This window comes from Fusarium fujikuroi, chromosome FFUJ_chr06 (genome assembly GCF_900079805.1).
Source record: "Fusarium fujikuroi IMI 58289 draft genome, chromosome FFUJ_chr06".
Taxonomy (NCBI): Eukaryota; Fungi; Ascomycota; class Sordariomycetes; order Hypocreales; family Nectriaceae; genus Fusarium; species Fusarium fujikuroi.
This window is the reverse complement of record NC_036627.1, coordinates 3,862,791-3,876,091: the sequence shown is the minus strand read 5'-3', so window position 1 is coordinate 3,876,091 and position 13,301 is coordinate 3,862,791. Positions and strand designations below refer to the sequence as shown.

Sequence of the window (13,301 nt, the reverse complement as noted above, 5' to 3'; positions counted from 1 at the left end):
TTCTGTCAAATGTCTGAAACTTGCAGTCCTTACAAGCGTGTTGGTTGAGTGCTTCACTCGCTTCTTATTAACCTCCACTCTGCAGTGATAGCAAGTCAGAAGCGCCAATGGGGTCTCTGATGTAGGCTAAACTGTGTTGGTTGTACCCTGCAATTGAGACATGGTCTGATAAAAGCTTGAATACCTTCCTCTAAGGTACGGGCCGTATTGGGAAGTCCAATCATATTCGCCTGTTGTGCAGGGTCTTTCGCTTGGGCTACCAGCCCGCGCTCGTCCGATTGAACATTACCTCAAGATCCGAGTCAAGCGTCTTTCTGTCTCTTATCTGGATCATATTTGTCCATTGCCGAAACAACCGGATTGAAATATATACTCTTACCACTTAGAAACTATTACATGAAGTCAAGACCAAGTTATTGTAATAACTGATTAGTATCAAGTAGACTCCTGTCTCGTGGAGACGAGTCGCTTCGAAGAACCCCCATCAATCTCCGATATTGTTTTAAGAAATGGAATTTGGGAATATATACTTGTAATTGTCTCTACTAACAATCTCTCCCTGTCACCTGGAAACCACTGTCGAGCACTGTCAAATGTATTTCGATCCCTAGACTAATAATTCTATGTACATGGCGCATATTAGATCATGGATGGTGCAGATATTTCAGACTTCTTGAGTTGCACGCCAGAGCATAGCCGTCCTTCTAAGATCAGCCAAAACACCCGCTGCTCCTTGAACTCCCAAGTTAAAACCTGGTGCCTTATCTCCCATCCATCCTGACAGATGCCAACCGATGGGTAGCCATGCGAGAGGACGGATCCAATCATAGTACCACTGCACTGCCTTCTCAGCTTCTTCTCGCGTGATCTTGCCCTTCTCTAGATGGTTCTTGGCAAAGAATATCTGAGCCTCACGCATAAGACGAGCAAAGTCGCAGATGATGCTCAAGAACCAGGCCCTATGAGCGACCCTGTATTTGTTTGCAACCCGCCCACCTGCGCCATTGAAGAGCCATCCCAGACCACATTTCATCAAGACACCTTTTTCCGTGAGGAAAGCGATATTCTCAAGGAGCTGGAACGCCGCACAGAGGGAACACTGGACAAAAGAGATAATGTAGAGTACGGGGTCCATGCTCTCACCATCCCTAATCAACTTCCTGACCCGTACGTAAATAGGGAGCAGGCCGAATAATCTCAAGGTCAGCCTAGCATTTGCAACTACGGAGCCCAGTCTTGCAAAGGGAGATGATTCTGCATCAGCGGCTCCAGGAAGAGCAGTGAAAGCAGTCTCGGGTCTGACGAATGATAAGGCTTTGGACTTGAGATTGTAGGCTTTCGAGTCGAAGTAGGTCAAGAGGTAGAGGCCGTAGTTGAAGGTGGTAAGGAGAGAGCCAAGGTCTTTGGTGGGTTTCATGAGTCTGCGAGTCGAATTAGATGGTCGTCAGGGTTAGTCACGGAGCGTTGACTTACTCGTTCAACCTAAAGAAAAGACGATCCGGGGCACTCAGCGCAATCTTTGACTGGACAGGCATTGGGATATTTTTGAGAGTTTGTATAATTGGGCTTTCAGTGGGAGTGATCTGTTGCACGTATTCTGCGATACTTGGCTCTTGAATGTGGGAATACTCGAGTTCATCAATTGTTTCTTGGAAGGACATGACGATGTGACAGAACTTTGTACTTATGACCGTCATAGTCCTAACGTTCTGGCTACCATATATAGCATGATTCAAATAGCCTCAATCAAACTTCTGGGTTTATTTGGACGCACTGAAGAAGTTACTTCTGCATTTGCAGTCTCGCGGCTGGAGAGGCTTTACCGGAGTAGGCGAAAACTAGAGAAGAATACAGACATGAAGACCCGAATTAGAACAAAACCAGAAGTTCATTACCTGTCCCTAAAGTTCTCTGACTTCCGGAAGAGGAAATTTGTCGTCCTGTGACGTGAGCTTTGTGAAGATGAAGGTTTCGCTGCATTCTCACTTGTCGTTACACTCACCAACGACGAATGTGATAATATATCTGGGCAACTCTATCATCGTATCTTTTTTTATGAAGGTATCCAAAGCTCTAAGCTGAAGCCCTCAAGCTTGAACCTGGTATACAGCCTATATCAATTGAGTTTTCGGACCCTAAGCTTACGAATGTCAGCCAGCCTCGAGCTACAAGCTCTTCGCCTAGCACCTGGAATGATGCTCACACCACTTCACGGGAAGGATGCCGAGAGATTGTTACTGTGAGTTATTCCCAGGGAGCAAAAAAACAGGTACATTGATATGGAGTGCCAGAATAAACTTAGCAAAAGTATCCTAAACTCAGCAAAGGTATCCTAAGCTTTACAAAGGTTTCCAAAACTTATGCTAATTTACCCAAGTCTTTTTGCCATTTAGGATCGAGGCCCTGGGTTTTCCTTCCCCTACTAGGGTATCTCTGATGTATATGATAGACTTCAGTCTTGCCGTAAAATCCTTGCTCTTGGCAGAGTTTAGAAAGATAAGACAGAGTCAATTAGACGTTGGGTGACATTCCTGCCGGTCAGGAGCTGAAAATGCATGCCAATATCATCAGCCGCCGTATAAATTGCCATTTTCAGTCTGTCCTATTGCACCATTCTAATTCTACTAGCTTTCATGGGCTTGGGGCTTGGCCGTTCGTCAAGCTCTCGCAGGACGTTTGGCACATGGCAGCTTTGGAGCTCCCTGCTGATCGCCTCAGAGAGCTCCTGCAAAGATCCTAAGCTGTGAACTATTGAATTATACAAGGCTCCGACCAAGATCAACACACATCTCCATCTCCTTTTCTCCCAGACTTTTCCAAACTTATCAATATTTTCTAGAACCAGCATACTCAACTCACTTCACTCCAATTCGGACAATCCATCATCATGCCCACTTCCATCCCCTACGACTCAAGCCTCACCCTCATGAGCATCGTAAACCAAGACGCCCTCAAGAGCGTCGAGGCAATCGCAGCTCTTCAAGCCCCCGTTGACGCCGCCCAAGACGCTCTCAACTCTCTCATCTCCTCAAAGCGCAGTCTCACTATGACAAAGACGAAGCTCAAGAACCTCGGTGTCGGGACCGATGCTCTCGACGAAGAGCTCAAGAAGCTCAATGCCGCAGTCGAGGCTTCGGCTGGTGCCTACGCCGCTACCAAAATGGCAGCTGAACCTCAGATCACCGCTATAAGAAAGGACATCCACTCTGTCCACAAGCAGATCGAGAGTCCCGTTGATTACTTGCGCAGTGAGATCAGGACCATTGCGCTGGCGAATGACACGATGAACATGGATGTTCAGTATTTTTCGTTTTGATTCGAATTCGCAGAACTCAGCGACGTATTGCGCTCAAATCGCGTCGTACGTGTCGGGGGCTGTTAGTAGTGTTTTCGGGGCGAAACAGTCGATGAGGATTGGAAATGCAGCTTCCAGGCAAGTCAGCCGTCAGGTTAGCTCACACAGCATCGAGGGCACACTGGTTCTGTCTGTGAGTTGCACGCACAAGAATGCTTCGATCGTGGCTCCTTTCGTGCTACACGTCGATAAGGCTATCAAGGTCTGGAACCATCTCTTTCCTGGGAGCAAGCTTGATCCCACCAGTGGATCAAGCATGATGAAGTGCGCAATGAACGAGAGCCAGGAAGATAAGGAGAAATTCTCTATTATTCCAGGCGTCACCTATGGATCTAGCTTCGTTGGCATGGTCCATGTGCTTAACACCACGTCCTCGTCTGCTTCAGAATCTATGGAGGCTGCTGCCTGGCAGATGCAGTCGACCATGAACGTTGGTGCCTGGTTCGCCAAGGTAGAGGGCAAATTCGGTATTGATTCCAATTTCGCCAGCAACGTAAAGAATCTCCTCAGTCAGCAGAACATCCAATCTCATGTCACGGTCCTTTCTATGGGTGTTATCCCCTCAATGGTAGCCCACGAAGTCGCAACTGCTGTCAGCAAGTTCAACGACTTTGACCCCAAATCCAACATGGCGGCTGTTGCTGTTATGCAGAATGCAGTATCGTCAGATCAATCCTCTGTCCAGTCCATGGCCGAGGCTTCAAGAACAACTGGCCAAGCATCTGAGATGCAAGGCAAGAAGATTGAGTCTTCATTAAGTGCTCTGGCGACGATTGACGGGGAATAGAATAAGATTCTTGATGTAAACTCTATGATGACAGCCCTAGAGGATTACTTGGGCAAGGCTACGCAGGGAACATCTGGTATTCCCATCAACTACTATCTCAAGGACATTGATCAGAAGATGTTGGCGCAAATGTGGGCTGCCAAGTATTACCCGGGAGAGTTCATGGCTATCAAGTATGATTTTACCTGAATAGTTTTGTTGCTTAGTGTCAAGGTCCTGAGGTTTCTTTCCTCCTCTGGTCAAGTCAGGTCAACTCGTTTGAGTTCCACAGACGCCGTGCAAGGTGAAGCTTACCCCCAAAAGAACGTTGGAATGTATAACGCCATGCAGAAGTTTCGATATAAAAACGGCAACTATGACTTGAATCACTTCAGCTGAGTGCTGAATCCGGACACAGCAAGCCACATTTCATCAAATGCGACTATCACGAAGGATATAAAGGAGATTCAGAAAACACCATCAGCCATGCAGTGTATGTTTCTCCTCAAAACTCAATTTTAAGTAGCTGCTATTTCGCATAGTAGGCCAGTCATCTGTATGCGGAACTCTAAAGGGTCAAAGGATAATATCACAGTATCACATACGTCGGATCCTCAACATTCCTGCTAAACTTCTTTTTGAGCTTCACATGCGTAGCCAGATACTGGCCTCTGTAGTGTCGGGTATGTTGATGCGCAAAGAAACCCGAGTTCCGCATCGTTCGCATACCCTCTTGAGCAACTTGCCCTCAAGCGGTCAGTCCACATATCTTGGACCCCATGCCAACCTTACACAATTTGATGTCTCTCTTTAGCTTCCTAATCTACTTCTGGGCTGTAAATGGGGCTTAGACACGGCTTCGGGGGTCGAACCTTGGGGAAATGACTCCAGATAAACTTGAAAGAGGGTCTCGCATCTCTGTTAACCTTCCGGCATCATGCAATGCTCATTTCAAAAGGGTCACATCACATTCCTAATGATTAGTCTCTTTGTGTTGCAATAACCGAGTTTTGTAGCTTTCAATGTCTGAATGACCGCAAACATCGATATGTTATTGTATACGCGGCAAGTTTTGACGCCAATGACCATTGCGACTTAGGTAGTAAACGTCAGTCCTATGCCAATGCCACTTGCAATGCTTCAAATTGGGTTGGAGGAGCAAGGAATGCATTGCTCTAGTAGTAAAAGCACTAACAGCTGGACACATAGCATTTCATTCATAAAGTGCAATAGATGCTTTTCAGCAACCAAGATTGATTTTCATAATCACCTATATTGAAAGAGACTTCTTGGTTTCTTAACCAGAATCCCACCATTACCAATATGGAGAGTAACAAAGCACCTGCATTCAGCCATAGAACCCACGATTATGTGGTCAATGAATATGAAACCAAAGACTTCGTTGCGGGGAGAACTCGTTCAAGTGAGGGACTATGGCGCAAAGTTCACACGAAGGGTTTCGACGCTGTCATTTGGGAATTTAACCCTATAACAATACAGAGGCCATGCCCTTTCTACGCACCTTGTCCCGCGGGTCCAGGTGCGAAACGGCTGCCGGCCTACATCAGGATCGAGGCCAAAAACAAAGAGCATCAAAGTCTATTCCAAGACGATCTTAAGAAAGACTTCTTTGTCTCGCTCTTTGTCCTCATTGTCCTGGGTTCTCAACAAGAAATCAACTGGTCTCGAGAGACTAAGGAAATGTAAGCTCCAGTCCCATCTTGAAGCCCTTCTTTCGAGCAACTCTGACTGTATTGTCTTACCCAGGGAGTCTGAGTCTGAACTATCAGCGTGGCAGAATTTGGAGGAAGAGTTCTTGAAACGCACAAACGACTGGAAACCTAACTTTATGGAGGGGCTTCCAAAAATCCCTGTAAGAAGCGAGTACGGCGACATTGATACAGTCCAGCTATCGAAAGAATGGCAGGGCTGGCATGACGTCCTTCCTCAGATGGGCATTCTTGACAGTGCTTCAAAGCACGGAGGAAAACCTGCGTGACATCTGAATATTTGTCTCAGATCGCCAATCCTTATCAAGCCATTGAAAGGCCGTCATGAAGCCATGATATCGAAAAGGTTCTCTATGACTCCGGGCAAGTTTTTCCAAGTTCTCATTGACGCTATCCACAATACTTCGGATCCAGACTCCCCAGATCCCATTCATTATCCATGGAAGCTTCAGATCCACCCAGAACAAAAACAGGAGGGCTACATCATAAGTTCATAGTCTTCACATCATAAACCTTTCTCTCAAGCAGCTAACTAACACCACCATCATTTGCAGACTTCACACGATCCTTTCAACCTTTATGAGACTTATATTCATCAGACGCACTGGAATACATACATGGAATCACTGGAGAAAACAGGATCCCCAATTCGGCCTTTTCCACGCGTCAACCAGAAACTATACGATCTCTGCAACGGCATTATGCTTAAAGTCGGCGGCGCTGACATCGCCCTCCAAGCATCCATGAAGAAAGAAAGCGGGAAGAGTCACGATTCAGAGGATGAAGACTTGGAAAGTCTCAAGGAAAAGTACCCAAAGAAAGTGCCTCGACCCTTCAACAACCTCAAGGCGAAAGCACGCGCGCTGGCTGAGAAGAAACGGGAGAAGAGGAAGAAGAGCGTTAAGGCTTTGAGCAAGGTATATGAAGTTGGGTGTGGGACAGCAATTCTGTGGAATGATCTCGATGTTGACAACATTCAACGGGCTGCTGGGAAACGGCCTGATGAGGCGGGCCAGAAGGAGATCATGGGAGGTGTTTCAGCGACAGAGGTGAGCTGCCACTGATATTCATCAGCCCCCTACATGCTAACATTCGTCGAGATTGGTAGCGCCATGGGCTGGGGCAGCAAACGGCTGAAATCTCGTGTTTTTCCTGCGGAGATGAGTACTGCACCTCAGGCACTTGGGGATGTGTAACATTGACGTTTTCCTGCAGTGGCTTCATCTTTCGGCTTTTTCCTGGGGAGGTATCAGCAGTGATGACGATCCAGAAGGGTTCTCCACAAGCCAGAACTTCGAAAACTTGGTCTTTGGAACATCCGAGACCAACTCTCTCATGACGAGGTAAGCGAAGTTGACTCCTTTTGGTATCTGGCTACTGACAGAGAGTTGCAGATACGAAACGTCCTGGCAGAGATTCTTCCTCGCTGAGTCTGAACTCGCTGGTTCTGGTACAGAAATCACTGGTACACTGGACATATGCTGCAACGATTATAACAGCCCCATACTCTGGGATGTATCCACGGGCTCCGGGCAATTCAGAACTGGAGTCCTGAGATTCACAAAGGAGGATCTGGAAGCCATGAAGAAAAACGGGTTCAACTCGAACAAATACCTCTCTATAAAGGAAAAGAAACTAACGGACAGCTATATCAAGGAGCAGATGCTCATGCTTGCCCACGACTTCCCCTTCATTGTGTATTCGATCCAGTACGATCTACAGGCTGACTTTCACTCGCGAATCTTTGCCCTGGACAATATGGAGTGTTCTGTGCCGTTTTTCCCTTTTCGTAGACCTTTCTATCATCGCTCTGAGGCGCTTTTGGATGATCTGGTTTTCAAGGAGTTGTATGGTAAGGCAAAGGCAGAGTCGGAGGTCTTGAGGTCTAATCTGTGAGTTAGCTGAGGGTCACCACTGGATATCTGGTATCTCGGGGATGAGATTTTAGGCACTGAGTAATTGAATGGTTATGTAACAATATGTCCAGATCCACTGAGCAGAGTTTACTATCTTTCTGTCTGATCAAATTGCGAGTGTCGGGTGGGAGAAACATCATGATACCGAACTCCGGTGTCGGACCGAGATGCTTGTGCGCCCTTTTCAATGTCATGACATTAGCTCGCAGCCATCTTGTCAAGATAGCATAGTAGATAGCTATATACCGGCCGACGATCCGACCGAGATCCGATAGTAGAAAATAATATAAAATACGCAGTAATGTCCTTGAACAAAGAAGGTCCCGATATCGCCGAATCATTGAGAAAAACCTTCAACATGGCATCCAACAACTTCATCCTCACAGCCGAAGCTCACTCCGAAGCCCTACCAAACTTCCATTTCTCAACTCAGGCCGTTCACGCAGATGACTTTGTCAGTCCTCACCGGGCCATCGCCCCGGCTATGCACTCCGCTGTGAACTACCGCTATGCCCGTAACCCTGATGATCTCGTTGAAATGGAAAACGACGACGTACTTCCCCAGCCTTCGCCAATCTCAAACACTACTAACATTCATAGCCAAATGCCCCATTTGATTCACATGTCTACTCTCGCTACACAGCCCCCAACTACAACAGACTAGAAATCGTTCTCAAGACGCTGTTCAAGAACCCCGTTGTATCATACTCCTGCGGCGTCGCAGCTTTTCACTCAATGCTAGTCGCCATCAATCCTAAGAAAGTCTTTATTTCTGATGGTTATCATGGTGTTCACGCTGTTATTGAGCTCATGGCCAAGCTCAACGGCCTGAAGAAGCTTTCGCTCGATGATCTTGATCAAGCGGGGCCCGGGGATATGATCCATATCGAAACACCACTGAACCCAACGGGCGAAGCGAGAAACCTTGCATTCTTTAGTAAGAAGGCCAAAGAGACCGGGGCATTGCTTACAGTCGATGCTACGCTTGCACCGCCGCCTTTACAGGATCCGATTCAGTTCGGAGCGGATTTGGTTATGCACAGTGGGACGAAGTATATCGGCGGACACTCTGATATGCTCTGTGGCATTGTCATCGTTTCTCCGCAGCAGGTTAAGTCCGGGTTGGAGCAGACATTGAGAGATGAACGAATGGTGTTAGGAAATGTCATGGGAAGTTTGGAGGGTTGGTTGGGCATTCGATCACTACGAACTCTTCACCTGCGAGTGATGCGTCAGTCCCAGACCGCCGAAGCACTCGTATCATGGCTCAACACCGGTCTTTCAGACTCATCATCCGTCATCGGCCGTATAGTCCACAAGATCGCACATTCGTCCATCCAACAAGATGCGGAGTGGCTGAAGGGACAAATGCCAGGTGGTCACAGCCCCGTGTTTAGTCTATGGCTGAAGAAACCCGAGCACGCGAAGCGTTTACCGAGCAAACTATTCATCTTTCAGCATGCTACGAGTTTGGGTGGCGTTGAGAGTTTGTGTGAGTGGCGTGCTATGTCGAGCCGTGGTGAGGATCAGAGGATGTTGAGAATCAGTACAGGAGTGGAGGACTTGGAGGATCTGAAAGGGGATTTGATGCAGGCTTTTGAGGCTTTGTTGGCAGAGTTTCCATGAATCATGAGACTTGTTGCTTCTAATGAAAAGATATGATGAAGAGTTATGAAGTCATGAGTCCATATGCAATCTTCCTCATGTCAGTTGAGAAGATACGAGATATTATCTATTGATTCCAGAGCACCGAATGTGCCTTCTTCGCTGGGCAAAAAAGAGAACAGCATGCTTGATATCAGTGCACCAAATACAGTACTTAGCTAAAGGCGTTCTAAACTTATACTAAACTTGCCCAAGTCTATTCATGGGCTTAAGATCGAGGCCTGAGCTTTTTTGCTTCACGTCTCTTTCTTCCATTAGGTCCCGAACTATCAGCATCCTCATGTTCCTAATCATTCGGATACAAGCCAGCAGTTGCAGATGGTTTATGCTCGCCTTCATGAGGGCAGCAGTAACTACCCATGGGGCATCAGCTAGCTGCGAAGTCAAGATTTGTGAACCGATCTTTATACGCCTTTTCTCAACGTAAGCCCAACTCAATGAATCTACTTTAGGTCTTCTTTCGAGTTCCCGCATGGGTCTCTGTGGCATGACTTTATCATTGCCGGCCGGCCCTGAAGCAAACCTCTAACCCCAAAAGACTCTCCAAGCCTATGATCTTCCATCAGCAGCAAGCACGGATCAATTGATCAAGACCGATTAAAACCCGTCGCATCTCGCGTTCACTAGACTTTCGTTCCTTGTAGGTATCTTGATCCAATCTTGCCCCCGAAGCATCCGTTTGGCTGGATCTATCCGGGTCATCCGAACACACCACGAGATAGTTCCCACACACCCAGCTGAGTTTATTTGAACTTCAAGATAGTATACTTCACACTGTATATACTGTTGAACATGATTTCTTGTTCTGTAATCCAATGAATCTTTGCTAATGGGGGTGTTGCTACTGCGGTTTGGCTGCCTCGAGTGACGAGCAGTTGAGGAGTAGCATCAGTGTTGCCGCGATATAATAATTTTGACGTCGGAAGGCTTATGCAAGTTTCTATCGATGGCGTTTGTTGGGCCGATTGAGTATTGTTGGAGGAACAAGCCAACACTCTTGGCTGCTGTAGTGGTTATTGCGATGTCGGGACCCGGGACCTAGTTGCAACTCGAGACAGCTGAATGAGAGTTGAGGATTGAGAAATGTCACAATGATAATAATAATGATAAGAAAATAAAAATTTTAGAAATGCAAAGTAATGGACATTCACAAAGGCAAAGATGATTGATATAGTTGAATCGATATTCAGTCTGTTTCTGATATCTACACATTATGCTCATTCATGTACGTTCTCCTCCCTGGTCGTCATCATGACCCCCCAACTTTCAGGTATAATTAAAAAAAGAGATAACCTCCTCATCAATAGCAGCAATTGTTAACAAGATTCATAATCTTTAGACGTTGTCATCATGCTCAGTCTTGGGGACATGCTTGACCTCACCAGCACCCATGGTCTGGGCGAAGGTGGTGTGAGGACGCCACTTAGCAGAGGTTCGGGGAGTGGTCTCCTCCATCATCTTATCAACCTGCTCGAGAGACAGGCCCTTGGTCTCGGGGACGAGGAAGTAGGTGTAGACGAAGGCGCAGGTGCAGAGACCGCCCCAGATGAAGAAGACGGAGGACCTGAGGTTGCCACGGTTCTTGCCGACCATGTAGGGGGTGATGACGGCGATGATGGTGTTCCAGAGCCAGTTGGAGGCGGTGGACAGACCGACACCGCGAGATCGGATGGGGATGGGGAAGATCTCGCCGATGACGATCCAGGCACCAGGGCCCCAGGTGGAGGCGAACCAGAAGATGAAGATGGCGATAAAGGCGATCTGGGCGTTGACGGCGCTGATGTTGTTGGCGATCATGCGGTCGGGCTCATCAGCGGTAGGGGAGGAGTGAGTGTGGTTGAAGCCGACGGTGACACCAATGATGGCGACGAGGAACTGGCAGATAAGCATACCGAAGGCACCGATGAGGAGGATGCTTCGGCGACCGAATCTCTCAACGGTCCAGAAGGAGAGAGGAGTAGAGCAGACGTTGACGAGGGTGAAGACGAGAGAGATGAGGAAGACGTTGTCGATAGCACCAGTGGACTGGAGGAAGGGGGTAGAGTAGTAGAAGATGAAGTTGACACCGGTCCTGGTTATCGTTAGTGATGATGTTCATTCTGGTGTTGAGGAGGCAAACTTACCATTGCTGCATCATCTGCATAGAAGTACCGAGGATAGTTCGGCGGAGGTTAGACTTGCCATCCCAGAGGCTGCCCTTGAAGCAGTTGGCCCAGCTGCCGATAAAGGATGTCGAAGGGATGATCTGGCGCTCGTACTCCTCGTTGGCGACGATCTCGGCGATCTCAGACTGGACGTACTTGGAGTCCTTAGGCTGGCCTCGGACCTTGGAAAGGGCGTCGATGGCGTCTTCAATGCGGCCACGCTTGACGAAGTATCGGGGAGAGTCGGGGAGGAAGAAGAGACCACCGGCGAGGATGACGGCCCAGGGGAACTGGAGACCGATGGGGATCTGGTAGGACTTCATGCTGTCGAAGTTCTCGGTTCCGTAGACGACACAGGCAGCGAGGAGGAGACCGATGGTGATGCAGAATTGGTAACCGGCGACGAGAGCACCACGAACCTTCTTGGGGCACTGGCGAAGCTGTTAGCATGGTGTTGTGAAGGCAGTGTGAGGAGGAGCTAGACTTACAATCTCAGACATGTACAGAATGACAATGGCAGACTCGAAACCGACACCGATACCGGCAATGAGACGACCGACAACGATGCAAGCAAGAGCATCACCATGACCAGTAATCATCTGAATAACAACACCAATAGCGTAGATAAAGCAACCAGTAATGACAGTCCACTTGCGACCCATGCGGTCAGCAAGATCACCAGCGATGAGGGCACCAAAGAAGGTACCGCAGGAGAGGATAGAGGTGATGAGAGACGTGTGGCTCTCGCTGAGGCTGTCGGCACCAGCGCCCTCGACCTGGTGGATGAAGAACTTGGAGCCATTGACACCGTTGATGTATCCGGGATCGTAGCCAAAGAAGATACCACCGAAGGACGCGAAAGCGCACATCATGTAGGCCTTCCAGGTGACGGGGGCCTCGATCTGCTCGACATTGTCGGCAGTCTGGAGGGCGACGGAGCCGCGACGCTCCTCGTTGTGATCTTCAACGCCCATTTTGAAGGTTGCTCTGTTTTGTGAACCAGGCAGAAGAAGATTGAATGAGGGGGAGGGGAGAAGGGGGGAGGGTATTTATCTGTGTGAAGTCAATCACAGGAGGAGAGAGGATGTGAAACAGGGACTCTGTTGTTGAAGTGTTGAGCTGTGGTGAGGAGGAGAGTCTGTACGAGGGAGGGGGGAGCAGGGTCTATTTAATCTCAGACGGCAAACTGAAGATGTGCCTGGTAGTTCGTGTGTCTTTCTGTTACCAAACCGAACAGAACGGATGAGAGCATGCCATGCCAATGCACCTCGACACTGCTGTAAGCTGCCCGAACCCATCGCAGCTAATCCAAACAAGGTCAAGGACCATGACCTTCACAAGTGGTACAACGACCCAACTTACAAGGGGGGGCAAGGTTACAAGTTGCCTACTCCGGTAACTAAGGTAAACTTGGCAACCATCGGCCGTTCACGAGCATCCAGATTCTTCTGATCCTACCACTTTCGCGCGTCTGTTTTTTTTGGCGCCGCGACTGTGAGGTGCCCATGACCTCGGAGCTTTGCGAAGCTCCATACCGTAGTTAGCGTACAGAGTTAGGGGCCAGACACTAAAAATGGTCCCGGGGGCCCATGGGGCACGGTAAATGGGGGAACAGGGGGGGAGGGGGCTGCCACGCTGTGCGCACGCCCCCTGGGCTTAAAGAAAAGTGCGGAGGCGGCCGCAAAGAATGCCATGCCATGAGGTTTCGGGTAGTGGGGTGCGGGT

General features: G+C 48.4%; 6 protein-coding genes; 4 read left to right on the top strand and 2 right to left on the bottom strand.

The window, feature by feature from the left end:
• Nucleotides 1-664: 664 nt before the first annotated feature.
• FFUJ_06552 (uncharacterized protein) lies at nucleotides 665-1,661 on the bottom strand (the record flags this gene model as incomplete). XM_023579889.1 has 2 exons in its annotated part: nucleotides 665-1,421; nucleotides 1,474-1,661. 2 exons carry the CDS (start codon nucleotides 1,659-1,661, stop codon nucleotides 665-667), a joined length of 945 nt encoding a protein of 314 aa, XP_023432648.1.
• A 1,226-nt stretch (nucleotides 1,662-2,887) lies between these two features.
• FFUJ_06551 (uncharacterized protein) lies at nucleotides 2,888-4,331 on the top strand (the record flags this gene model as incomplete). XM_023579888.1 has 3 exons in its annotated part: nucleotides 2,888-3,295; nucleotides 3,330-4,113; nucleotides 4,177-4,331. 3 exons carry the CDS (start codon nucleotides 2,888-2,890, stop codon nucleotides 4,329-4,331), a joined length of 1,347 nt encoding a protein of 448 aa, XP_023432864.1.
• A 1,113-nt stretch (nucleotides 4,332-5,444) lies between these two features.
• On the top strand, nucleotides 5,445-6,120 carry FFUJ_06550 (uncharacterized protein; the record flags this gene model as incomplete). XM_023579887.1 has 2 exons in its annotated part: nucleotides 5,445-5,824; nucleotides 5,889-6,120. The coding sequence occupies 2 exons, from the start codon at nucleotides 5,445-5,447 to the stop codon at nucleotides 6,118-6,120; spliced, it is 612 nt and encodes a 203-aa protein (XP_023432647.1).
• Nucleotides 6,121-6,468: 348 nt separating this feature from the next.
• Nucleotides 6,469-7,799, top strand: FFUJ_06549 (uncharacterized protein; the record flags this gene model as incomplete). XM_023579886.1 has 5 exons in its annotated part: nucleotides 6,469-6,900; nucleotides 6,952-6,999; nucleotides 7,067-7,194; nucleotides 7,246-7,703; nucleotides 7,753-7,799. The coding sequence occupies 5 exons, from the start codon at nucleotides 6,469-6,471 to the stop codon at nucleotides 7,797-7,799; spliced, it is 1,113 nt and encodes a 370-aa protein (XP_023432646.1).
• Nucleotides 7,800-8,068: 269 nt separating this feature from the next.
• Nucleotides 8,069-9,393, top strand: FFUJ_06548 (related to putative cystathionine beta-lyase; the record flags this gene model as incomplete). XM_023579885.1 has 2 exons in its annotated part: nucleotides 8,069-8,320; nucleotides 8,368-9,393. 2 exons carry the CDS (start codon nucleotides 8,069-8,071, stop codon nucleotides 9,391-9,393), a joined length of 1,278 nt encoding a protein of 425 aa, XP_023432645.1.
• Nucleotides 9,394-10,767: 1,374 nt separating this feature from the next.
• On the bottom strand, nucleotides 10,768-12,550 carry FFUJ_06547 (probable monosaccharide transporter; the record flags this gene model as incomplete). XM_023579884.1 has 3 exons in its annotated part: nucleotides 10,768-11,503; nucleotides 11,556-12,007; nucleotides 12,065-12,550. The coding sequence occupies 3 exons, from the start codon at nucleotides 12,548-12,550 to the stop codon at nucleotides 10,768-10,770; spliced, it is 1,674 nt and encodes a 557-aa protein (XP_023432644.1).
• Nucleotides 12,551-13,301: the final 751 nt, after the last annotated feature.